Raw genomic sequence first — 27,324 nt, 5'->3', positions numbered from 1 at the left:
CATTGTTTTTATTTGCTCCTCGCGCCATTCCAGTTTGGACCCAGCCATATGCAAATCATTCTTAACCCTGCTCCCCATGGGAACAGTCCAGCCCAAACTACCAAGCCAGGTCCTCCCTGGACTGGAAACAAGCATCCTGGGACCGGTTTCGGGGTGTCACCCCTCATCAGCCAGGCTAGCTTGGATCTGGTGGCATGGCAAGCACTGGACCCATGTCTGGGCATACCCTTCCCACATAGTGATAAATGCAAACATTTTTTTAACTTCTGGCACTTGAACGACTGAGTGGTTTTCAATCAAACGTTTTCAATGAATGTGTTGTTCTGATTTGTTTTTTTTATTGATGTCATACTGCTGAGTTTGCAGCTAGTTAAAGGAATGTTCTCAAGTTATTGCAGTGCTTCAGAGTGAGAGCGGTGAATACCAGGGTGAGTGCCAGCACTGAAATGACAGCATGCTAACAAGGGAGTAGAGGGGCTCGTCCTTGTGCACCACCTCATTCCACATGTTGGCACAATGCCAGAATGCCCTATAAGGAGAAGTGGGTTGGTAGGGCTGGGATTAGGGGATGATCATGTCTGACATTAAACAGTTTCCCCGTCTTGAGAACAGAAGGGTTAAATTAGTGTAAAGGTTAATGGTTGGGCAGCGTTAGAGTTAAAGAAGGATCTAGTGTAACATCAGGGCCTGGGTTGAGAGGGCAGAGGGCAGTGGATAATTTTATGGTGTAAGGGGGACTTCCAGGTTTTGAAAGTAGGACCTATGGCTGGATACGGTAGAATCTAAGAAAGGTTTCCTTGTGTGGGACAAAAACGTCCATCTTAGTTTGTGATATCCTTAAGCACAGTTTTCTGAACCACTTATGGTGTCAAGACCACAATCCTTTTGGAGATTTTACAGTAATTATCTATGACAGCCTTCATATATGACGCCTGTATATTTAATTCCATGTAGGTCTGTTTTTAATATAATATTTTACATTTATGTATTGACCGTAGATTGATGATCAAAACCCATCTTGTAAAACACCACATCAATAATACTTCTGTTTTTCATCATTTGACAGGGTGTGAGACTTTACTGCAGACTTCACAGTCTCTTTGTTCCAGTGGTGAAGTAAGTTTTTTTATTATTTATTCATACCTTGTATTTTTTATATTATTCAAACTACCGCAGTTTATCATTGCAACCAATAAGTGTTATTACCCAATTCGGTGTTATGCATTTTATTAGTCTCAGAAAGATGAAAGGTTGAGCCAGCCTTGAAAGATTCTAAGCTAGCTTCTGGCTTCACATAGAATATTGCAAAGATGGCCCCTTTGATCCGTTTCCTGAGTTTCATCAGTTAGTCTTTCAGCTCCAGACTTGGTGACCAGTCTCTCTTCGAACATTTGTCAATAAGACCAGCACCCGGACCGCTGCATTAAACAAGATCAAATAAAACATCTCTAATAAATCCGCATTTGTAAAGCGCAAACTACTCACCCTTATGGGTCTCAGGGCGCTGGGGGCCGTTGTGGAAATGAAGGGAGCTATTGCGCAGAGTCACACGGTGCTGAGCTGAGCTGCCGCCGGAGCCGGGGATCGAACCGGGATCCCTGTGCTCCGAAGTCAGCTGCCATGGCCGCTGCACCACACCTCTCTAACAATAAGCTGATGCCACCTTTATTGAAAACTTATGTACTGATTACAAACTACACGAATAGGTATGTGCTCCTTCTTCATTGCTGATCACACTAGCAGTTGATTCCACTAAAAACTCTGCCTACAGACGTGAATCCAATTAGATTGGATTAGGTTCCAGACTCTCGTAGAGGCTAATGTTCTCACCACTGGCAGTTATGCATTTGACAGCCCAGAGGCCTGTTAGATCAAAGAGAGATTATGCTGTTCCTTATAGGTCGGAATTTTAAAGAGTCGCAGGAGACAAGGATCCCATAATTCCAATAGTATGGAAAAATATTGGGAATCCAAAGTTTTGGATAATAATGCCCTCACACACCTTTGCAGGTGTCATGCTTCATCATCTGGGCTGCTCCTCGTCGGGTCGGCGGTGCAATACCCGACGGGCTCCCTAAAATTAGGGGCTCTTTGGCGGAGGTCTTTTTATCCAATTGCCGTGTGATGATGTGCGGGTATGGGGCCAGAATTGTGTAGATGAAGTGAGATAAAATAGGGTTGGGAGTGCCGAGGTAAGCACGTTTTTTTATTCTGGGGGTCTCCTACCCTAATTAAAAATAAAGAGCACGGCACTAATCGGAGTATGATGTCTCATATAGTGTGTTTCCTTGTTCTATCAAGTGTGGGTCAACATGTTTCTCGCCAGTGGAAGAATATCCGGGCGATTCTTCAGGACCAGAGAATAGATAACTATCTACACATGATTTACGTGGTAATGTTTCTACTCACAGTGAAAATGCTTCTAGGCTAATGTTTCTGGATCTACCCTATTCAGTAAAATCCCCAGGCATCATCAGTACCCGGTGGTATATGCATAACGCAAAGCTCCTATAGCAATGAGGAGAGATTTTTCGTTACACTTGCTTGACGACGCAGCAAATGTAACGAAAAATCTCTCCTCATTGCTATAGGAGCTTTGCTTTATACATATACCACCGGGTACTGATGATGCCTGGGGATTTTACTGAATAGGGTAGATCCAGACACATTAGCCTAGAAGCATTTTCACTGTGAGTAGAAACATTACCACGTAAATCATGTGTAGATAGTTATCTATTCTCTGGTCCTGAAGAATCGCCCGGATATTCTTCCACTGGCGAGAAACATGTTGACCCACACTTGATAGAACAAGGAAACACACTATATGAAACATCATACTCAGATTAGTGCCTTGCTCTTTATTTTTAATTAGGGTAGGAGACCCCCAGAATAAAAAAATGTGCTTACCTCGGCACTCCCAACCCTATTTTATCTCACTTCATCTACACAATTCTGGCCCCATACCCGCACATCATCACACGGCAATTGGATAAAAAGACCTCCGCCAAAGAGCCCCTAATTTTAGGGAGCCCGTCGGGTATTGCACCGCCGACCCGACGAGGAGCAGCCCAGATGATGTAGCATGACACCTGCAAGGGTGTGTGAGGGCATTATTATCCAAAACTTTGGATTCCCAATATTTTTCCATACTATTGGAATTATGGGATTCTCGTCTCCTGCGACTCTTTAAAATTCCGACTTATAAGGAACAGCATAATCTCTCTTTGATCTAACGTTTATGTGGGCATTCTTTTATGCTGGACCTTCTGCTCCTGTTCGAGCAGTAAAAGCCCCTTTTGTCCCCCCTCTATTGTTCTCAGCCCAGAGGCCTGTCTCTTGGTGTCATTGTCCATCCAGTTGAGATACAGTGCCAGTGTTTTCGATGCAGTATTCGCCCAGTGTATAAACATCTCTTGACGGGGCCATTTGCACTCCTAGGGGTCTTTGATATTCATTCCAGCCCTCTGGGGTTTGAGATGGTCCTGCTTCAGGAAAAGGTTCTCTGTCGGTTAGCACCTGTTCCTTCGAGCTAAGTTCAGGATATACTGAAGACATCAAATGACATTTTTTTTAAATCAGTAGTGCCTCTCCGCAACAGGTGGATGAGGGACACACGCACCACCTTCTAGTTCCTTGTAAGTCCGGTAGGATGTGAAAATCCTTTCTGCTTCCATATTCAGCACAGAACCAGGTGCAAAGGTAGTGATGGCATAAAACAATGATCTTTCCTTTATAATGGAAAGTGTGCCGGATCCAGAATTCACTCCTGAAGAATGTAGAATGCTGAGCCATGTCCCTCTGTGTCTTTGTGGGGGGGGCTGTCTCCACCGCACTCTACTTATTTTATTAGCTGCCCCCTCACTCACCCACTACTTAACACGCATTAAACCCCAGCATGTTCTTTTATCCATGACATAGTACATTCCACAGGACACTATGGACGTATACCACACCATGCAACCTACGCCTTATATCCACCCTTCTGCCAAACCCCACCCACCCCATGATACTTCATAAAAGTGACCATCAATGTCTTTCTGACCTTCCGCCTCAGCTTTTGTTTTTGCAGTTTTATAGAGCGCAAACTCGACCCAATGGTATTGGAGCGCTTCACATGAGCACCAGTCACATTACACAAGGACAAGGACACATTAATTTTTTGGTACGCACTGGGAGATTAAGTGATATGCCCAGAATCACAGGATGCTGAGCCCACACCAAGGCTCGAAACTGGTTCCCCAGAGCCATAGTCGGCAGCTCAGGCCGTTAAGCCACATGTTCTCCAGTACAGCCAGTCCAATTATCAGTGTCGACAGATTACATGCTAAATACATACCACTCCCAGAGTACCTACAGCAGTCGCCACTGGGTAATTTAACGATTCCTGTTTCTATGAGATTTTCTTTTGTGTAGAAAATGTGGAAATTCAGTTTAACCCATTTCTGGAGCGATGTACATAAAAGTGGAGGACCCTTTATTTTACCTGTGACTGATTTGCATATTCCTGGATGACGTCACACGGGAGCCCATATGCTAATAGGAGGTCAAAGCTCAGTGTAAAAACTGTATTCGATCGGAAGCTCTTGCGTTTTTACGTTCTGGTTTGTAATGACCTTCAAGCGTAGGGAGGTCGCTCGCGATCCTTTGTTTCCGAAGCCGTGGCTGACGCCCGACACTCTGCTCCCCCGTCTTTCCTGCCTTTGTTGTATTCCGACAGTGCCCCAGACTCGACAAGCATGAAACGCTGATGGAGCGAGGCATGTTAGGTAGATTGGAGGGTGGGGAAAGCTCAGCCTATATGATTTCACCCACCTTGACCTCTGAACCGGAGTTGCTTCGCAGATGTCTTGATGCCTGGGACACATCATTGTCATGATAACTTTATCTGCGACATGAATACGCTTCATCCATCCCATGAAACAAAGTGAAAAGTGACATTTTCCTAGCAGTTGTCACTATGAAGGTGGGCGAGCACTTGAAATATAGATTTACCAAAATATGGTTCAGCTCTCAGAAACATCATAAGGAAAATCTTCAAGCACACCGGATGACGTTATTGTGTACACGATATGGGGCAGTGAAATGCTAACTATTATGTGGTGATAAGCCCAGATCTTTCGTCTACAATTTAAATAAAACAAAAAAACAAAAAGAAACCAATATGTTTCCCTTAACCAAAGCAAGCTCCAGTGTGGACTTCTATAGTAAAGAAACTGGCAATCCCATAATCAGTGCTTTATTTGAGCCGGTGGTTTCAGGTAGGGCCCAGAGAGACTCATTTTTGGTGACTGACATTTATTGTTCCTGATCAGGCATTTTCCTGAGAGCAAGAGGAGGAAAAGCAAAGGGCACAAAAAGGGGGAAAAGGAGGAGGAAGAGAAAGAAGGAAAAAATGTCACAAAGGGAGGAAGCAGGAACCTGCAGGAATGAGATAAAGTAGAATGGGCTGTCTGGTAGAGGATCAAGGAGGCCTTGGGTGGATTCAAGGTTACGCAGCCTTGGTATTCGGTGCACTAACATTTAATAGCGCCCTAGGGCTTCTGAGCGCAGCTTAGGGCACCGGCACTCATTCTTTTACAAACTAACCACTGCCCAGAATATACATGCTTCTGTGGGTGGAAACTCATATATGGCACACGCAGGAAAATTATTTCTTTCATGTCACTCTACTCTGAATCGTGGAATAGCTATAAACTTTGCATTGGAGTATTCAGCGACCGGGGATGTGCCCAATGACGGTGGGCCCCATAGTTCCGGATCATTGATGAGAAGCAGTAGCTGCTCCTAGTCACACTGCGTTCTTGATAGAAAATTTTAAAATGACTTTGAGCTGATTGTAGGTGCTTAGATCAGGCAAATCTGTGAATTTTAGGCATCAAGTCTTTAGAAGATGAGCTCTTTAGTTGTCCAGCAAGTGGGGAAGTTGTGAAGAAGACGAGGTGTGACTTGAAGGCCCTCCAGCGAGGGTGGAAGCCCAAGCGGCGAGAGAGGATGAGGTCAGACCTTCTTCTAAAGATAGGATGGAATTGTTGATTCATGTAGCCGCGGAGGCTGTATGATTCTACATTTTAGCAGGTGGTTTACATGATCTTATCTGTATGAAGTGCATCTCACCAAGCCATCTGCCTTGAATGTAAATGCTATGTTTAAAATGTCACCAGCTTAGGATAATGATATTTTAGCTGCAAACATCAACGTTAAAAACTGAGAGTTTTCAGTGAAAATGTGGACCTGGAACCTTCTGCCTGAGATTAGACTCGCCGGTAAAAGCTGCCTTGTTAAAGGCAGTGGTGAGGAGGGAAGTGATGGATGAAATTGAAGTATTTTTTCCATTTTCATTGCTCTACAGTACCATTTAAATTAAAAATATCCCCTTATGTTATTGTGGAGTGAGAATCTTGATTAATGTAATACTGCAGATTCAGGAGTATTTTTCCTTTAAATGTAACCTTTCAAGATGGTTAGGATTGTATGGCAACATTAACATATGGGCCTTCTGTGTCTCTCCTTGCAGTGGTTATTTGGCACAAAATAAGTCACAATAAAATGAATTAATCTAAATAGCATTCCAGCTTCAAATTGAAGCAGAACATGGACATTGCTTTGGCTTTTAGCACAATGCTGGAGTCTGTGGTGAATTTCTTTGTATAGCTCTCTTCCACCACTGCTACCCAACGATCCACTGATAACACAGGCGTCACTCTCTGAAGTCTGTACTAGACTGCAGAGCACCCTCTTCTCTCAAGTGGTCCAGCTGGGTGAGCCATGGGAGGGGGTTTGAAAGAACTCTTAACTTTGCCTTGGGGTTCTTAAGTCGTGTCACAAGTTTACACAACATGTGCTGGTCAAAGACCACAACAGTGCTCTCTGTTACAATCAATGCGCTCTTATGAGTACAAGGCCACCGCTACTTATTCCACCATCAGCAATACTTATTCTACCAGCACAACTACTTAACCTACCACCACTACGTATGCCACCACTACCGCTTATTCTTTCACTACCACCACTACTTCTACCACCACTACCACTTATTCCACCACCATCACTTATTAGGCCCTGTGGGTAGTGTTGGACATAGAATGGAGGTTGGGATATTTGGGCTCGGGCTGCAGCGCATGCACAGGTTGCATACTGCAGTTCTACTTGTTGTTGATCAGCATCCTTGGTAATGGCTGTGCCGAGCAGGCCCATCCATGTTACTTTTCAAGTGTCGGCTTAGGCTCTTTTGTACCATTGTAAAGTTTCTCTCAATAGGACCTCAGTCTTTATTCCCTGTTCACAAGACACCCGAATGATGCTTCTTTAACCATCTTGCTCTAGCTGAGACATGTTAGTATTCGATTGGGATTATTGCTGGGAGCCCTCAGGGGCTACTTCCAGCCTGGGCATCTACTAGAGTCATTAATTCATATATCCATCCTTTGCCTTATACATTCATCAAGTGATCTTTTTTGCCATCCGTCCACTCAGCGTTCAATTTACTCTGCCATCCGTTCACCTATCCATTCACCCATCCATCCACCCATTCAGTCTTCTGTCCTATCACTCTTCCCATCTTTCTTTAACCTTTCCTTCCGGTCAGCCTTCTTTCCCTGTTGTATAAACCTGTTTATTTCATCCTTAAGCGTTAATTCTGAGCTTTTTCTGTCAAATTATAGACTGAAGAGGCCCATAATCAGCCCCACCCTTGCTGTAGTAGCTAAAGGGGGAGTTTGCGATGCTCCTAGGGGTAGGTATGATTGTGTAACCTTGTAAGACAGCAGGACAGGGTTGGGCTGTAGGACAGGTAGTGTGTTAAAGGTAACCTGAACAGAACTCATCCACAACCAGATTTTAAATCTTTACAATGGCTTCAGTGCTGTAGAATTAATCACGTTTTGAGGCTCTGGATACCTGAGCCTGAGCGTTTGATCTGGCTCTGAATTAATGGTCACTTTGGAATCTACCTTGTTGTGAGGCCACCACCACTAATCTTAAAGGTGTTTCTGCTTTACCAAACTGTGCAACAGGGGACTTTCTCTGATACCATATCATGTGCTTCTCAAGTATTTATGCTTAATCTGGAGAATTGCTTCCCCTAAAATATGGTACTCTATTCTTTCAGTGTTTTTCTCTGAACTACATATCTTCGAGCAGGGCTAGTCTCTACACCGTGTGCTAATATTTATGAACACTCTTATCCCTGCTGATAGAGGAAGCCTGTGGAACTGGCCTAAGACATAGTCACAGGAGTTTGTCATCTGGATGAACATGTGGTCTTTAGTGGGCTGAAAACAATGCAAAGTATGAGAGCTCTATAGTAAACATTCATTGGCCCAGCAAAGCGTGTTCCATTAGTGTATAATGTCTCCACAATGCTATGCAGTGTGGGTACTCTGTGCTGACACAGCCCTGACCTCTCCTCGCAGACTCAGGTGGGAGTCCATGGTGTTGAGCACCAGAGCTGTACCTACCTCTTAAAGATCTCTTTAGCGACCTCAGCCTGTAATATGTCCGACATCTTCTCAAAAGAAATCATGGATTACTCAAAAGTGCTTTATCACCACAGATTGTCGCTCACAGTGTTAGCGAAACCATTCATACTAAAATCAGAAATAAGGTCTTAGATAAAGGTCTTCGAACAGGGTGAACCCCATACTTGAGTCAAGTGAAGGGTTCTCAAGATTCCAGTGGGAGCAGAGATCTTTTAACACCAAAATTCCCACACCAGACTCTGAGTCCAACAGCAGGGTCAGGTCCAGGTCAGCTGGGCACTACAGGGAAAAGGCTTCTTGTAGCCTGTTGTGTCCCATTAGCCACACGGAGATCAGCCAACTGGCCTGTGGAGTCTACTTCTTGGTCCTGGACACACATGCGAGCAGGCCCAGCCCTTCAGGTCCCTTCACAGGTCTCAAACAGCAGGTGTGGTCCTTCAGTTATTCCGCAAGTCCCGAGTGACTGAGGATGGTGCCTGGGAGTGGCACATTTATGCCTAGTGCCCACTACTTGTTGGGGTTATTCCTGAGCTAACCAACAGAATTAAATCTTCTCAGAGGCAACCCTAGCCACTTTTTTCAGCAGTGCCTGTTTGCTCTACTGCAGCTAATCCCACCCTCTCTCTCTAAATTCAAGATGGAGAAACCTTTTCCTTGTGCAGAGCTTGTGTGCCCACCCGGAGGTGTGGCCCGGGTAATGAGCAGTCTCCTTCTCTGTGGTCACTCAAAACCGATTCTGGCTGTAGAGTTTCTTAAAGTGGGTTTGGTGTCTGCCTGACTAGGGGAACAAAGGCTGGTCCATTCCCGGTGTCACTTAACATTTACTGATACAAAACCCTTGAAGTTAACTAAGTTCTTGGGTCCACCCTAACTGGTCTTCATGCAACGGGAAGAAAACACTTCCCCACACACAAGCCAGAGTCTCTACTCTGGAAGCAGTTTTCTCAGCTCTTTTACACCTTATTTAGGCAAAGTACATTCTGCGCATTGACTAGGGCTCTAATGAAAGTTAGCCTCTAGCATCTTAAGGTTCAAGTGGAATTTCAAAAAAAATATAATACAAATCTGACACCACCTTTAGATTGGATTTTCATTAAGTATAAAAATAAGTCTTTGAATGACGTCTATAGCTGGTACAGCTAAAATGTTATAGATTAAAGTGTAGATTATATACTTTGACTTTCCCTATGTGCCAGCTATAGTCTGCCCAGGACAATGTTGTTTTGGGCCTAGTCACTGGTGGAGCATGCCATTTCTAATGTCTCATGTTCCACTCTTAAATATTGTGTACCATATCTTGTGGGCTGCAAGGTGTACTTAAGGGGTGACTAATTTAAAGTTTAATGTCTGGTTTTCCTACCAGACAAAAGAGTGATTTTGACAGGTCTGTTCAGCATGGTTCAATCTGTTGCTATCGGGCTACACTGGGTAGGCCTGGCACCATGTTTTCACTGCTAGTGCAGTGGTTGGCACAATGGGTGCTGCAGTCCACAGGTGGCATTTAACTTTGTGTGCCTGGGCTGCATTTCTGCACCATATACTACGACTTTATAGGAAAATAAAGTACGCCAATTAGGTCTAAGCCAATTCCAAACTGTTTTGGGGATCAGAGCACATGCACTGGGGCCTTGAGAGCAGTGTCCCAGTGCACCAAGCTGAAACAATAGCAGCATTAGTCCAAATAAATAAGTGGGGACCATGCATAATGGGACACTTTCTCACGCATTTATATAGTGCTTTTCCACCCATTTGTGAAGGCCAATGCACTTTCTAGAGTGTTGAACAAATAGTTATTTAATCTTTATCTTTTTACAGTGCTCCGTAGCCATAACAAGATCATATAGTGCTTGAATATTAAGTTAAACTGGAGTATTTTCTGATAGCTTTGTAAAACAGCAGGATGCCCATGGGCTTATGCTGGAAGGTTTGCAGAGCATTGGTGGGATTTTCTCCCATTCCCATTAGTGTATGCCCATTAGCGCCTTTTGTTGCCACAATTCAAGAAATGTAGCCAGGGGACTACATTTTTGAGCCTGTGCAGTTAAAGCAAGTGAACATTAGGGCAGCCATCTTTTCTTTTTTTTTTTTTTAACAATTTTTTATTGAGCAGCTGACATGGGCATAAAAAACATTATACAATAATCAATGATCAGGGATAGTAAAACTTATGAAAACATCAAACAAGATCTTATAAAATCCTTAATTAATTAATGACATTTAGCAGTTATAGTTGATACAGAGCAGGAAACCGATACAAAAAGTGCAACATGCAGTCGTTTCTAAAATCACAGTTCCAGAAGGATACAGATGGTGCACAATACTTAAACAAAAACAAGGGATATATAGATAAGCCTATATTATAATTCTTATCGTTACCCTTTACCAACCCAAAAAAGAAGTGCATATTTATTAATCCTGGACGATTTACATAAATAAAGTGTCCTGTGCCAAGGTGCTAGGTGCCGGTCATTGATTAATCACTATTAAAAAATTTCCAGTTTCTAGTAAACTTGTTCATTGCCCCAACTCTTTTGGCGTAGGCCTCTTCAAACTTTTTTGTCCTTTTCATTTTATTAACCCATTTTAGATAAGAAGGAATCTCCTCTGAGCTCCAATTTTGAAGGATTAAGGAGCGGGCTACTAAAGAACAAATCGCTGTATAAAACTCTTTGGCTTTGGGAAAATCAGATCTTTTTGTTGAGATACCAAATAAAGCAACCTCAGCTTCAGGATCAAGCGTTTTGTCAATGGCCTGACTTATTGATAAAAAAAATCTACGCCAAAACATTTCGAGTTTCGGGCAAGTAAAAAAAATTTGAAGCCAGTCGCCCCCCTCTTGAAGCTGGCATCGGAAGCATTTATTTTCGACTCCCGGAAAGCGTTAATCTAAAGCTTTTAGAGTAAAATAAGCCAGCCAACGGGATAAAAACGACATCCTTTTGAAATTAGCAGCTCTAAGAGCCTTGCCTCCTAACAGGGCAATCTGCTCCCATTTCTGCCTCGAGAAGGAGCAGTTAGTTTCATAAGTTATTTTGGCCAAGATAACTTCAACCAAAGACGACTCTTCGCCCTTACTCAGTAAGGTATACCAGTTCCCCACTCCTTTTAATTTCGCTTTATAAAGGGCATTAGCCAGAGATGATGGTGACCCGCATTCCAAAAGACTGTATTTATTTATTAAATTTACATTCTGCAAGTATTCCAAAAACCCCATCTTTTATTGATGACTAGACCTGACCTGGACCTCTTGCCAGGTAATAAGTTTCCGGTTTGGAAAAAACGAGCCCAATTCACCCAATCCAGAATCTCTCCATTTTTTTAGCTTACTAGAATGAATTTGCAACCCAAAGATCTTACACTCGTCCAATTTTAAGTAATGAACACCACCGGACCCTACCAGATTACAACAAGACTGTAATCTATCGGAGAATTCCCGGATGGTCTTATACCTAGTCTTTTTGGGTAGTTTGACTGTTTTTAAAAAAATCGGAACTTGCGAACCTGCTTCTTGTGTCATTCTATGATTAAAAAAACATATCAAGCAGCCCATTAGGATCTAATAAACGTGCTGCGAGATCCATAATCGCTGCCATATAATAAAAACGAATATTTGGCAATGCCAAACCCCCTTGAGCGGTTCCCAACTGCAATACTGTCAACTTAACCCTGGATGCTTTCTTATTCCAAACAAAATCCCTGATCAATGACTCGATTTCTCGAAAGAAATTGGAGTTGATCTTTAACGGAACATTTATAAAAAGAAAAATTAATAAGGGGAGCATTGACATTTTAATTAATGCTACACGGCCAATTAAGGTTAAAGGAAGAAGAGTCCATTTATCAAGCAGAATTTTAATTTTATTGCGCATGAATAAATAGTTCAAGCTAAATAGTTGATCAAACTGATTAGAAACATAGATGCCCAAGTATCTAATCGGTTCTGTTTTTAATGTTTGAGATCTGAGATTTAAAGGCAAAAAGTTACAATCAGCGTTCAATACTAGAATATCCGTTTTGTTTTGATTAATTTTATAGCCACCAATCTGTTCAAATTGGCCAAATTCAAATAAAACTTGATCACAATTAGATTTATCAGGACGTAGATATAAAATTATATCATCGGCGAATAATTTTATTTTCGCCATTCCTTCTATTGGTGCTTTGATTTCAGGATTTTCACGAATTCTTATTGCTAGGGGCTCAATAAAAAAAGTAAACAAAATGGGGGACATCGGACACCCTTGCCTGATTCCTCGATTAATATTAATTGTCCCTATCACATTAGCATTAACTAGCACCCTGGCTTGGGCACCTTGATAAATATTTTTCAACATAGTAGTGATCTGGGCCGGGAAACCAAATTTTTGCATACCGAGGAATAAAGCATCCCAGTTTACCAGGTCGAATGCCTTTTCGGCATCGACCATTGAAACCAAAATTGGAATTTTGTTGGTAGAAACATAATCAAGGGCCTGGATTTAAAACCCGGTATTTGACGACATCAACCTCCCAGACACAAAGCCAGACTGGTCAGGGTGGATTAAAGCCTGGGCAATCGGGGTAAAACGTTGGGCCCATATTTTCATCAAAATCTTGAAATCCACATTAAGAAGGCTGATTGGCCTGTACGAGTTTACATCATTATGATCTTTCCCTTTTTTAACAAAACTGATGATGATAGACTCCTTAAACCACGGGGGGACAATGCCTCCCGATTTAACAACATAAAATAATTTGACCAGAAAAGGAGTCAGTTCTTTAGAAAAGATTTAGTAAAATTCAATTGGGAGCCCGTCTGCTCCACAGGCTTTCGCCCCAGCTATAGATTTAACTGTATCTAAAATTTCTGTATCCCGAATATCACTCTCAAGTTGATCAACTAACGAGGGAGGTAAAACAGGAAGATTAACTTCATCAAGGTATTTATGAATAAGATCAACCCCTACCTCGTATTTAGTGGAGTAAAGCTGAGAGTAGTGATCCATGAATACTTGAGCTATACCTTCTTGATCTTTAATAATATTTTGAGTCTTGGGGTCAACGATCTCTGTTATTAAAGCTTTTTCCTGTTTAGTTTTTGTTTGACCCGCTAACATTTTCCCCACCATTTGACTCTCCTCGTATACTTTTTGTTGGAAAGTTTTAGAACTGTTGATTTCCTCAATTAAAAAAAACTCTTTTAAGGCTACCTTCGCCCTTTCTAACTGTAAAACAGCATCTCCCCTCCCCACCGATAAAGTATCTCTCAGATTAGTAGCATGATCTACAGCCTGTTGGAGTTGTTTGATCTTTTCCCTTCTTTCTCTTGACTTAGCAACTGAACGTGCAATCATCTGTCCTCTAATGGCTGCCTTAAACCCGCCCCAGACTGAAAAAATTTCTGCTGAGCCTTCATTTAAATAAAAAAAACTCTAGTATCCACTCTTTGGTTTCAACTATCCAGTTGGGATCTTGGAGGAGTAGACGATCCATCTGCCACCTGGATTGAGTCTTAGCTCCCCCTTCGATCTCAAACCCTAGAGAAATTGGAGAATGATCTGAAAATGGGTTAGCACCTATATTGGTATCTAAGACCTTAAGAGATTGTGATATAAGAAAAAAATCAATCCGAGAAGCCGTATGAAATTGTTTAAAATAACAGGTAAATTTCGCAATAGTCGGATTATGTTGACGCCATTGATCCACGAGTAGATGTTCCTGTTTTAAGGCTTCCAAGACTTCCTTTGTTTGGGGTTTAAGTTCTTTTTTTATTTTTATTTGAGGTGTCTTTTTTTCAGCTCTTGAATAAAATTGAAATTCCCGCCCAGAATTCTTTTTCCCGCGACGCCTCTGAGTTGCTCACTGATTTTAAGTAGGGCTTTAGTATCATCTACTATCGGGCCGTAATAGTTCAAAAAATGTAAAGTCGTCCCGTTTAATTTGGCCTCGACCCAGAGCCAACGCCTTAAGGGGTCTCTGCGAATTTGACCAAATTCCCAAGGAAGACTGCGGCAAAAATAAATCGCAACCCCTCTTTTAGCTAACCCAGCAGAGGCAAAAAACACATGTGAAAAAAATACCTGGGGAGATATAATTTAGGAAAATTAGTTTTCAAATGGGTTTCCTGGAAAAACAAAACCTGGGGCGTACAGGATACTAGCCACCTTATTAAAGCTCCGTATTTAGATTTATTTAATAACCCATTAGCATTAATAGAGATAATGCGACACGTACTACTCATTTTACCCTGATTGTGGATAAATAGAAGTCAAAAATATTTTTAAACAAGCATACCAAAATGTAAACATTTCAACACTCCCACTTTCTTAAACATTTTTACTATCATGCCCATACTTCTGCTCTTTTTTACTGCTATTCTTTTTCACCCTCCCTACCCCCCCCCTTCCCGTGGGGGGGGGGGGGGTAGGGAGGGTTGTAGAGCGCATGCATGGCGACTCAAAGGCATCTCAGCACTGAAACCAGAGGTAGCACAACCCTGAGGCACAAGGAGCACTTTAACTGAGTTATTCGAAAGGCAGGTTTTAATCACTTTTCAGAAGTGTAGCTCATTATCTGTAGCTCGAATGGCATAGGGAAGAGAGTTCCAGAGGTTTACTACATTAAAGCTGAAGGACCAACCACCTCTTCTAGCTCTTTTGACAGTTTGGATGGCAGCCATGTGGAGATTTGACGACTGAAGTGCTCTATTGGGGTTGTCAGGAATGACCAGCTGACGTAGGATGGGTGGGCCTTGGCCCTGTAGTGCACTGTGGGCAATGCACAATGTTTTAAAGCCCACTCTTTGAGCAATCGAAAGCCAGTGGAGATCTTTCTGTCCCTTTCTAACTGATTGTGATCTGGGAGTTCCAAGCAATATACGTGCAGCCGCGTTTTCTGCAACCTTCTTTCCGGGTCACTCCTTTGGGAGACCCCAAGTACAAAGAGTTACCATAGTCCAGACGAGAGAGGACAAGCGCCTGAACCACCACTCGTTTAGTGGTCTGGGGAAGCAAGGGTAGAATCTTGCTCTGCATTCGCAGTCTTCCAAAACAATTGGCCGTGGTTTTTGTGGCCTGAACTTCCATAGGTAAAGCATCTTCCAGCCCCATCCCCAGGTTTTTTATAACAGCCTTTGGGATCGGAGGGAAGCCAAGGCCATCGGCCAGTCTGGCCCTTGTTGGACAGAGGATTGTTCCCCAGGATCATTAGTTCCGTTTTTGCTCCATTGAGTTTCAGACTTGACTTGTTCATCCAGCTGGCTACATGTTGCTGGCAGGGCCCTAGATTAGCTATTAGAGGGACTGAGTCTGGGTAAGAGACATCACCAGCTGGGTGTCGTCCGCGTAGGAGACTATAGAAATCCCAAAAGGAGCTACGATATCTGCCAGAGGTTGAAGATATTTATTGAACAACATAAGGCTAAGTGAGGACCCCTGGGGGACCCCACATGCCACATATCAGAAGAACAGTCCCTATCAAAGACATGCAATGTTAGTTCCTCTAAAAATGAACTCACCCTCTCCAGTTTTGGCAAAATACTTTATTCAAGATTCTGTAGGTATTAATATATCTGGATAAAAAGTTAAAACATTCGGGTCCTGGATGTTTTTCTCATTCATGAGCCGGTGAGTCGGAGTTTGCGTTCCAAGGTCCATTTGATTCCAGTCTCATATTTTACCTGCAAAACTTGAAACACATTTGAATAAACATGCTGAATTGTGGCTCATTTTCAAGGGCTGCCTCAGTAGTTAATGGCCCTCTCCTGAGTTATAGTCCTGAACTGCTGGCACTTGTATAGCCCAAGACAAAAGGGATATAGCCTTATATATTTGTTTTCCACACAGTGTGGACAGAAAGTTTTATAGTAAACGGGGGAAACAGAAGGACACACTTAGAATGTTGGAGCAGCAGGTCTTTATCAGCCATTATTGCCCAATCCTGACACTCCATTATCTTCAACGGAGCTCCCACAATTCCAAAGTCCTTAAATTTTTGCTGATCCTTCCTAGATGCTGTAAAGATTCTTTTATTAATTAACATTACGTTAGTTATTCGTTGAATTTCATGGGCTACTGTGTTTTTTCTTGTTGACTTTGACATATTTCACCGACTTCTTTGAAAGTAACTGTGTTCTGTTTTGGCCCGGCTGGGGGATGCCTGGCTACGAGTAAGAATGCGCAGAAGAAACGGGTGATGTTGTTAACGTTATCACTCTCAGACTGTTCGCATCCTATCTTGTTTTTTCAGTTGTGCAGCCAATGACTAACCGAGCCTGTGTTTTTACAGCGTCAGCAGTTCGCTTCCAGTGTAACTGTATTTAGCACTTTTTCTTTGATAAGGCCGAGAGCCGTCTTCCTAATGTTGCTGGTTCTCACCATTAGCATTAATTTGTATGAATGGACGAGGTAACAGTTCTCAGACTTTTTTTGAGTACTTGGGGCATTGCATTCCAAAGCATTTTTCTGTAGCAAACCCTGTGATTTGCAAAAACAGTGTTTGTAATACCAAAATTGCATTTTGCTACGCACTAAACCCATTTTGCAATTCACAAACCCCTTTCTGAATTGCTAAAGAGGACTTTAAGAGACTGAACCACAGTTAAGAGGGGGTTTGGAAGGGATGTGCCCTCCTAATTGCGATTCACAATTAATGTATCGATGATTTTTGCCCGTGATTGTGGTCGCAAAGAATTGACAAGTTACCGACTCCTCAAAGGAGGTGGTAACTTATTAGCCAATGAGTGGCTTTCCATGTGGGACAGACTCCCCTTTGTCAATCACGTCAGATGGCCTTCTAGGGAACAGACAGTGGCACAGGGACCACTGCCTGTATCCACCATTGTCCTCCCACATGGAAATGTGTTTTTTAAAACAGCACCATTTCCTTTAAGAAACATGGACTATTTTTAAAGAAAAAAGGGTCCCATTTGGGAATTCTTTCACCACCCCTTTGTTCATAGCCAACCACAGGGGATCGAAAATCTTGACCGGCCTAATTAATATTCATCAGGCAAATCCATCTACGACCCTCTGGGAATTGCAATTTTGTGACCCTATTCCTATTTCTTGGAAATCTACTGCATGCAGGTATTTACAGTAGTACTTCTGGATTTATTTGACAGTTACAAACTATCAGAAATGTACTCCAAAAGCAGAAGTATCTGTACAGGAGTAAATATCCTTCCCACTTTTTTGTTGTGATTTGGGGCACTAGGCGAGGGCAACTTCGTTTTAACAGTAACTGAAGCAAAGATACACTGTGACTTACGCATATTGTACCATCTGTTAGTTTCATCTAATATTCGCAGGAACAACAGGATCCAGTTAGAGAAATATACCTCCGTGGGAAGTGCTGGTAAATGGCATCCTTTAAGGATAATATAAAGGGACAGGTCAGGCACAATGAAGATTGGTTCTCAGTCGAGTGCTCTATTGCAGAGAAGCGTGTAGGTCTGCGATGTCTATTTGTCGCGGATGTTGATCTACCATAGGAATGACACCTCTTAAAACATTGTATAAATTTGTCATGACTTCAAAAGCTCAGAGGTTTTCAGGAGGTCACATCTTGTGATCTGTGCAACTACATGCATAGAAGTGCACTTATGGCACAGAATTCATGAGATGTAGTACAAAATCCAAATATGGTGGCAAATTAAATGTAGATGAGAATGTGTAACTTAGCGCCACCCATGCAGTGATCATGCCAGATTTTTCAGATGCAGTAGTGACGAAGCACCTCAACCGTGCACGTGTGTCACATTTTTCACTTTTTTTTTTTTTTACAGCATCAGCCCCAAGCTGATGAACACCGCCTACCTGGGCAGCCACCAATTAAAAACTAACTTTTTGCTCCATCACTAATCTTAATTCACCTGCTCTATCAGTAGTTTTCCTGTTCCTTATTTCATCTGTCACAGGCAGCAGCACCTCCTTTGCCACTACTAACAGCAACACAAGTATTATCATCACAGCACTCATGCAGTCCTGTGGTATGCAGTCTTCACTTATTTCAGAATCACCAACCTGTTTGAGGCTGCCGAATAGCAGTAGCATGACTTAGTAGCTGCTCCAGGAGACTTCCACTTGTGATGACCATTCAATTCTGTACACAACTTTGTTTGCTGAGCCTCAGTCCCACCCATCCATTGTCCTTAGATTCAGAAAGACTGAGCATCAGAGAGGCAAGTAGGAGAGCAGTAGTCAGCTGTAGTCCCAGGGTGTAAGAAGTTGGGTTACTGGTTGAGGGGGTGAAACCAGAGGCGTCTCCTCCGCTAAGGCGGAGGAGCGTCGCCCCACAGCTCTTTGAGCAGGAAAAATAAAATGATAGCGCGGCTATTATCATTTTATTTTTGGCAGGTTCGGACTGGGTTAGGGCGGGGCTGGAGGCACGGGGGGAGAAGTGGTTTGCACACTCCAAGTGCCCATGACTGCTTGGCCGGCCGTCATGGGCTGGCCAAACCGTCTTGTGCACTTTGCATGTACCCCACCAGGCTGCATTACACAGCCTGGTGGAGACCAGGCCCCTAGGCCCCATCTGAGCACCGATCAACAGCGCTCAGACCAATCACACCGCTGCATTGCAATTGGCTTAGGGGAGCCAATCACAGCGCTGCATTGTAGCATTGTAATTGGCTATGGATAGCCTGGGTGCTTCCTGGTTCGGGACTCGAGAAGCAGAGGAGAGACGTGGCTGGCGGAACAGGTAAGTGTTACTTATTTTGTTTGTCCCCCGCCACCCACTGCCTCTCCACCCTCATTTTCTGCCAGCCGCTACTGGGTGAAACCCTACTACAGCAGCAACCACAGTCCTTGGGGTGAAGTCGCAAGTAAACCCTAAATGAACTTGTGGTCAACCCAATGGAGGCTTGGCACAGAGCAATCAGGGTTAACTTGGGGGCAAGGTGTAAAGTATTTATGCAGAAATTCACACAATAATAAAGTGAAACACAACACAAGAAAAATCCCACACAAATGTAGACAAATAGAGTAAAAAAAATCAAATAATTTAAGACCAAAACAACAAAAATCCACTCAGTAGAACATGAGATATGTAATTAGAAATATTTAAGTGAAAATGGCGCCGAAAAGCACAAAGAGCCAACTGTGATTGTATGGTCACACTAAACTGGAAAAAAAGTCACAAGTTCAGGTCGACCTCAATGTAGTACAGGCTGGCTGCAGGGACCCACTTAGGCCCGCTGAACAAAGTGCCTTAATTTCAGATTGCAGAGCATTGCAAGATCCTGATTAAAGGATGCGTCGTGCAGCGGTGGTTCAGAGGAGGTGCGAGTCTGCAATGCAACATCTGTGTTGTTGAAAATGAAGTATATGAGGGGCTTACGATGCAAAGTCCTACGTTGAAGATGTCGCGCACAGGCTGGATGCGAGGTTTGGGATGCGGAGTCCTGTACCCCTTGTCAAGGATGCCATTGACAAGGGGCTTGTGATGCGAAGGCCTGCATCAGGGATGTGTTGCACAGTTCCAATGTGGAGTTTTGTGAGGCTATGCGTTCTGTGGTTCTGATGCAGAGTTTTGGGGGATCATACATAGCGCTGCGTCAGTTGTTTTGGGACCACAGCTTGGCTGGCAGAGCACCTTCAGGCCCACTTCCAAGGGTCCAGGACTGGGGTGACACCACATGGGTGGGCAGGACTCGCAGCTGGAAGAGTCCTAGTGCTGGGTATAAGGTTCTTAGAACCTGTCCTGTCCCTGAGACTCTGATCCGGAGGCCAGCCAACTAACCCTTGGATTCACTCTTGTGGTTCTAGGTTCAAGATGTAGGTCCAGTCCTTCTCACGCAGGCAGGAGGGCAGCACAGCAGAGCAGCAGAGTGACAGTCCTTCTTGCAGCAAATCAGCACAGTAATCCTCCTCCGAGTCTTCCACAGTTCCAGATGTGTACTGAAGAGTTGGGTCTGAGGGTTCAATATTTGTACCTGGTGGCCACTTTGAAGTAGGAGAAGATTCTGGAGGTATCAACCCCCCTGAGGTGTCAGGCGTGCCCCTCCTCACTGCCCTGGCCCCAGCTTGTCTGGGGACACAAAAGAAAAGACCTCTGTGAGTGTGTTCAGGCAGAGCCTTTGTTGATGTGCGGTAGGTGACAGCTCCTCTCCCTCAAGTCAGAGATGGCCCATCCAGTCAACACCTATGGCTCTTTGTTTCACTGTCTGAAATCAATACACAAAGACCAACTGCCAGCTACACCTAGTCATGTAACCCAGTAAACAGACTGCAGGCACCAAATGGTTGAATCAAGAAAATGCCTACTTTCTAAAGGTGTCATTTTCAAAATTGTATCTTAAAATTGAACGTTGCCATTAAAGAGGGCTTTAAATTACAATTCTTTAGACACCAAACTCTAACTGTCTACCTGCTCCCAGTTGAAAGCTATCACTTATTACATGTAGTAAGGAAACGTAATGTTAGTCAATAGAAGAGGTAGACCTTGTAGGGGTGAAAAAAGTAATTGAAGAGCTTTTCATTACCAGGACATGAAAAACGTAAAAGTGCATGTCCTAGGTTTTAAAAACACTGCACCCTGCCCTCTGGGCTGTTCAGGACCTATCCTAGGAGTGACTTACATGTATTAATAACGGAGGCTAGGGCCTGGCAAAAGCTTTATTTTGCCAGGTCGAAATGGCAGTTTAAAACTACACACATAGGCTGCAATAAAAGGCCTGATACATGTTTTACAGTGCTACTCAAGTGGGTGGCACATTCATTGCTGCAGGCCGACTTATAGCATTTCATTTACAGGCAGTGGGTACAAGGGGGTACCACTTTACTAGTGACTTACAAGTCAATTTAATATGCCAATTGGGTACAAGCCAATTCTACTATATTTAGAGAAGAGAGCACAAGCTCTTTAGCACTGGTAAAGTGCAAGAGTCCTAAGGGCAACAACAACTAGATCAGCAAAGAAAGCAGAGGTGAAGGCAAAAAGTGTGAGGGAAGACCACCCTAATGCTGACTGGTCTAATACAGGGCCTTCGATTACACTGTTGACCTTGGTTAAGGAGCATAAGAAAACGGTGGAGCCAAGAAACTAGTTGGATATGATGGACAGTGTGATGGATCTGTGCAAGCAGGCACAAAGACAAATGCCTCCCACCCCACCACTGTAGGCTACTGTCCCCTCCAGGGTAAGTGAATGAAAGGCAAAGTGTCCACAGAATATGAGGGTAGAAAATGGAATGCAAGTCTTGGGAGCTATAAAGTGACAAGGAACATATGTAAGTGAGCTGGGTTACCCCAAGCAAGCAAGACTCTGGCCTACGACATGGCAACAAGAGAAGCTAAAAGAATACTCTTCCCCTAAAATGTTATGCTGAAAGATTTTAGACAGTATGCAAATCAGACTGGTGTGTGATGGAGCAATGGAGACATTTGGAAAGTCATGCGCCAACTACGGAAAGACCTTCTGATAACAGATTGTGTGCTATAAAAATGCTGTTTAACTCGAACAATGAAACACTATCTTCTTTATGAGAAGGAATGTAAGGACATCCACCACAGACTTCAAAAGAGTCAATAGAAAACAGGTTCCATGAGACTCGGTTCAGGTAGTAAGAGCGGATGCAAAGACACTTGATAAATCATTGTAAATGCTACACTGCAGCCATGTGAAATGCCTGATTCATCTTATCCTGGTCATAAGTCACTGAGGCCATCACTGACACACAGAACGAGGCCCTGCTTGTGTCCCTCCTCAAGCCTGACAAAAACCCTGAACTGCTAGGGCCCTATCGTCTGCTGGCACTGCTGAACACAGACTATAAAATCTTTGCATCTCTCCTCGCTAAGCGTCTTTCGCCCTTAGTGCGCTCATTGGTACACCCAGACCAGAACAGTTTCGTACCTACTAGAAACACCTCACTAAACCTCTGTAGATTTTTTAGGATACAGCAGTATGCGACATAGAGATGGCCCCGCTCCGGATGCCTGGTATTAGATCTGGAGAAGGCATTCGACTCCTTGGAATGGCCCTATCTGGCAGCGGTGCTACGCAAATATGAACTAGGCAATCTCTTTCTCACCATGGTATGCCTACTATATTACCGCCCCACTGTCCGTGTCCGCACTGGTAGGATTGTGTCTGCTCGTATTAGAGTGAGGAGGGGAATGCGACAGGGATGCCCGTTGTCCCCGCTACTTTCCTCTCTCGCCATGGAGCCTGTGGCGATGCTGCTCCGCAGAGGAGGGGAGGAGTGGGGCATACTCCTCGGGGATGGGATGCATGCTGTGTCTCTGTATGCCGACGACCTCCTACTATATGTGCGTGATGTTACTGACATACCCGCGTCCATAGCAAATGTGCTGAGGGTGTTTGAGGAACTGTCGGGACTCCGGGTAAATTGGGCCAAGTCTGGAGTGTATCCCTTTAGTGCGGCAACGACAGAAACTGATGTGGTCTTCAACGGTTCGCGGCTCCCGTGGTATCCCACCACCTTTCGAAACTTAGGGATCCATATATACCGAACCCCAGATGATTTATTGGAGGGTAATCTTACGAGGGCAATTTCGGCAGTACGACCACAGGTGCACTTCTGGAGGTTGCTTCCGTTGAACGTCATGAGTCGTGTCACCTTGCTGAAAATGATAGTCCTTCCCAAACTATTGTATTATTTTTCGAACCTACCGGTCTATGTCCCTACTAAGACTTTCCATGAATTGGAGCGTCTGTCCCGAGACCTCATATGGAACAAAAGCAGACCCAGAGTCGTGCTGTGGAAGTTGTATGCTCCCACTTCTCAGGGAGGGCTGGCCGTTCCCAACCTGTAGTTGTATTACATAGCAGCTTAACTGCAGTGGGTAACAAACTGGCTTAATAACACTAACCTTGAGGACACGGCGACCTTGCAGCAGCCGTGGAGTCACGCCCAAATATATAATTTATTCCACCCGGCTACCCGGACCCCGCGTCCGCTCCAACTCCATCTGGGCCTTGCCCATCGATGCTATAAAAGGGGCTTGTACCTCACCCGTGCAACGCTCCCGTATGCGCCGATACTACCGCTCTTGGGGACTCCTAGAGGAGAAATGTGTACTTTTGAAACCGCCCTCCGGCATTGGCGCACAGCGGGAATAGACACTCTGGGTGACTTTTACAGGGACGGCACACTCTTAACATTTGAGGAGCTAGCAGAGGATACTGATTTACCTGCTGGACAGTTTCTTCTCCACACTTCTCTCATACGAGCCCTTTCTGCCCTATTGGGGGATTTAACGTCTGAACCGCCGACACACCTGTTGTTGCAATATCTACACGTCATGGGGGCAGGTTCTCACATTGAGCACTGGCTGGTGACGGCTTTACTCACACACACACTGAAGCCGATGCTGACGCTTCGTGCCCGCTGGGAGGTTGACAGGGATCGAACCTGGACGGACAAGGAATGGACCACTATTCTAGCTGGTGCTACATATATGCCACGGAGTTCTAAATTCAAGCAGATATTTTAACATTGCTACCTCTGAGTGCACACGCTGTCATCAGCTCGACGCGGATTTACTCCATATGTTATGGGCCTGCCCCTCCCTTCAACTATATTGGCGGAGCGTTGTTGCAGCGTTGGCGCTCTGCACTGGCACCTCCCTGCCGCCCACGTGGGAGCTCTGCATATTGGGAGTCTATGTCAGGTCCAAGAAGAATAGGGTTACATCACGATTCAGAGATTTAGGACTAATAACGGCCAAGCGCTTATTTACGAAAAGGTGGAAGCAGACGAACCCCCCAGCGGCGATCAGCTGGACACACTCACTTCAGATATGGGCGCAGGCAGAAAGCACAGCACTTCACAGGAAAGAGACGATGGGGCTCCGTAAATATCCCATAGCGTTACAATGGGACGCCATACTGACAGCTTTTAACACTGCGAATACTGGCGAGGGCCATCCCACCTAGTCAGCCATTCCATAAGCTGCATATCGAAGGTCCGGGGGGGCGGGGGACAGGAACATGGAGACCTACACTCACATCTCACTGGATGCTGCCTTGTAGCGTACGCCTGGCGTAGCATGGTCCTCGACCCCTCTTGTCCCGGTGCCTGCGCTTCTGCGCTCCTAGGGCGAGCTCCTAACATTGACACGAGTTTGACCACCGCCCCAGTTGCTATCCTGTCATACCGCCCACATTCAATAGTCCATGCTCTGTAATGTAATGACTTTCATAATGGTTTTTTAGATGGCAGCCTTTTAATTATGTTTATAGTTTTTATATTGAAAAGGTTTAATTTGTTGGGGGTATCTGCTTTTATCCTCTTTCTTTTCCTTTGGCACAACTCCCTCGTCGGCCTGTTGTACTGGCCACGTGAGACTGTTTTCAACATGTTTCAGGACAATCAGATAAGGGTGGCCTTAATGCTATAGGCAATGTCATTATGTGGTATTGGCACCTTTTTCTCTCCTTTGCTTTTCATTTGGTTGCACTCCTCTCTCTCCATGGGCGATTAAGCAATATGGGGAGGAATATAGGTCAGATGATCGAGAAGACGTTGAGAGATAGCCTTTGATGAAACGTTTGTGTGTTGTAACGCATCGTAATACGATCTGCTGTAGCTTGAGTAGTTTACCCGCAACAGTATTGACACAAAAATGCAATATGTACTTAGAAACACTGATCCTTTTTTATTTGACGTTTTGTTATGTTCTGTACCATGAGAAAATGGAACAATTTTGAAAAGACCAATAAAGATATTTAAACAAAAAAATAAGTCACTGAGGCCATTTTTGTAGTCCTCTGCCAGGAAAGATGTGCAAAAGATAGATGACTTTTTGCACATCAATCGCTTTGCTTCATCATTGTGTATTTTGGTGTAGGCATGTGGGACAACGTGAAAAACCCCAGCATACCCTACCTTTCCCTGATCTATTTTAGGGAATTACTGAAAGAGGGAGGCTATAGAATGTGCTCTAATCCAACCTTCCCTATAAAATAATTTGAAAGAGTTGCCAACCTTGAACTTTTCTGTGGCCATTGAGGTAAGCAACCTGTAACCCTTTGTTATCACCATGCGGCTTCCCAGACCCAACCATAATAGTGATTCAAGTCCCTGAGGGTCGTATCTGAGGAAAGGTAACTCTCCCATCACTGTGAGAAGGAATAAACATCTGGCCCTCTCACCTGCACTTGGATAGTGAGGCTGAACACACAGCCTTGTTCCTATTGTTGATGATAAAAAGCCTTGGCAGCATATAAAATCCAGCAGGGACAACATGGAAACAGTGGCTGGGACCCATTGAGGACACCCATTCTGTCACAAGAGCTTCTGTGACATTACTGCCTGAAGCCAAATAACATCACACATCATCCAAAATAATGCCCACCACCTAAACCAGCAACCAACCAAAACACTGGCCACCAGCCAAAAATCATTAGGAATCTTTTAAAATAAATCAGCCAGCTAACATCTTGCACCAAACAGCTAACAAAGTGTCATACAAGAAACTATATGTCCCAGCCAACTAAAATTAGGGAGCAGTCTGATAATATCAGACAACGCACTAACAACGTTGACATATTTGAGTGGCGCTGTAAAAAATGTTGATACTGTGGAAGCTGAATTCAGCAGGATGTCGGCCATGGTTTGGTCACTTCAGTGACAAAAAATATCTTGTTGTATGACGACAACAATTCTCCCTTGACGCCTGATGCCCATCTCACTCGAGGTGAAGCAGTGGCTCCTTGGCATGCTTCTGGCGGTAGATCACCCTGTGCCATTGTTGGTGAGGTTGATACCACAGTCTGATGTTTGTCTTCATGAACATACCAGTGACATATGCCTTGTGCTTTCATTTGTTGTGTCTAAAGACCCATCATAAATTGTGAGACTGAGTGCATTTGGGTGTGAGGGAAGCGGGTGTGTGAGACATTGAGCGAATCCTTGCTCATCATAAGTTGAGCTTTTTTGGGAGAGCTACTGGTGGTCCCACCATGAGATTTGACGTAACCTGTGAGCCATGCTTTTCATTTGCTGTGCACCAATAAAGTGGGAATTACAGGGCTTGTCTAACATTCTCATTTGCTTTCCAGAGACCGAGACCACCACTTGAAAACATATAAATCTGTGATCCCGGCAAGTAAACTTGTGGACTGGCTCATATCCCAGGTATGAAACTCAATACAGTTCCTTAGAGTTGAAAGCGCAGATTCGGGGTCAGCCTCTCTCTCTCTGTACACGAATTCATAGGCTATGCTTAGAATTTAAAAAATACTTTGTTCTCAGTGGCACGAGGTTCGCACAGGTGTGTTAGGTTTCCACCTTTTTCTAAGCATTGAATGACGTCAGTAGCTCTCACACAAGCCTGTAGCAAGCAATATACCTATACTTTAAATCCATAAGTTGTTGAATATTGCTTGTTAGGTTTGGCAATGGTAGAATACAGGCTCTAAGGAGTGGCTATAACCATAAAAGGATCAGTCACTAAAGACAACTAAATAATGAACTAATAATGTGTTATTGACCTCTTTTCAAGGCATCAATAGTGGCTAATGCCCTATGTAGAGAGTGCGGACTGCTAGTGCCTGGCCCACATTTATGAGCTTTGTTGATGGATGGCGCATAGATTATCAGCGGAAGAGCAATTAACAGAGGTTAATGCCTGGCCGCGTGAGGCTATCGCCCATGCGCCTAAATTCGGAGAGACATCCGTCTGAATTTAGCTGAATGCAGACTGTCTAATCCAATCTTGGGAACTCGTAAATGCCGCTAGTGAATTGTATTTAGTCCCTTTCATTCTGCCATTTCTTCTCTCTATTTGCTTAACTCTCTCACCTTCCTTCCCAAAAGACAGTTTTTTGTTTGTAACCACACGTCTCAAAATAACACTCCTGTTTTGAGCTGAATTTCCAGTGGAGTGGAAAGGTGATC

The 27,324-nt window shown here is 44.0% G+C and overlaps 1 protein-coding gene across 1 annotated transcript in view; it reads left to right on the top strand.

The window, feature by feature from the left end:
• The window catches only part of PREX1 (phosphatidylinositol-3,4,5-trisphosphate dependent Rac exchange factor 1), an 824,667-nt gene that overhangs the window by 540,751 nt on the left and 256,592 nt on the right, over positions 1 to 27,324 (top strand). The window contains exons 14-15 of the mRNA XM_085619426.1: positions 1,067 to 1,116; positions 26,487 to 26,562. Coding sequence (XP_085475552.1) covers positions 1,067 to 1,116; positions 26,487 to 26,562 — 126 coding nt within the window. The remainder of the gene's footprint in view (positions 1 to 1,066; positions 1,117 to 26,486; positions 26,563 to 27,324) is intronic.

This window comes from Triturus cristatus, chromosome 7 (assembly GCF_964204655.1).
Source record: "Triturus cristatus chromosome 7, aTriCri1.1, whole genome shotgun sequence".
Classification (NCBI taxonomy): Eukaryota; Metazoa; Chordata; class Amphibia; order Caudata; family Salamandridae; genus Triturus; species Triturus cristatus.
This window is presented reverse-complemented; position numbering and strand designations above follow the sequence as displayed.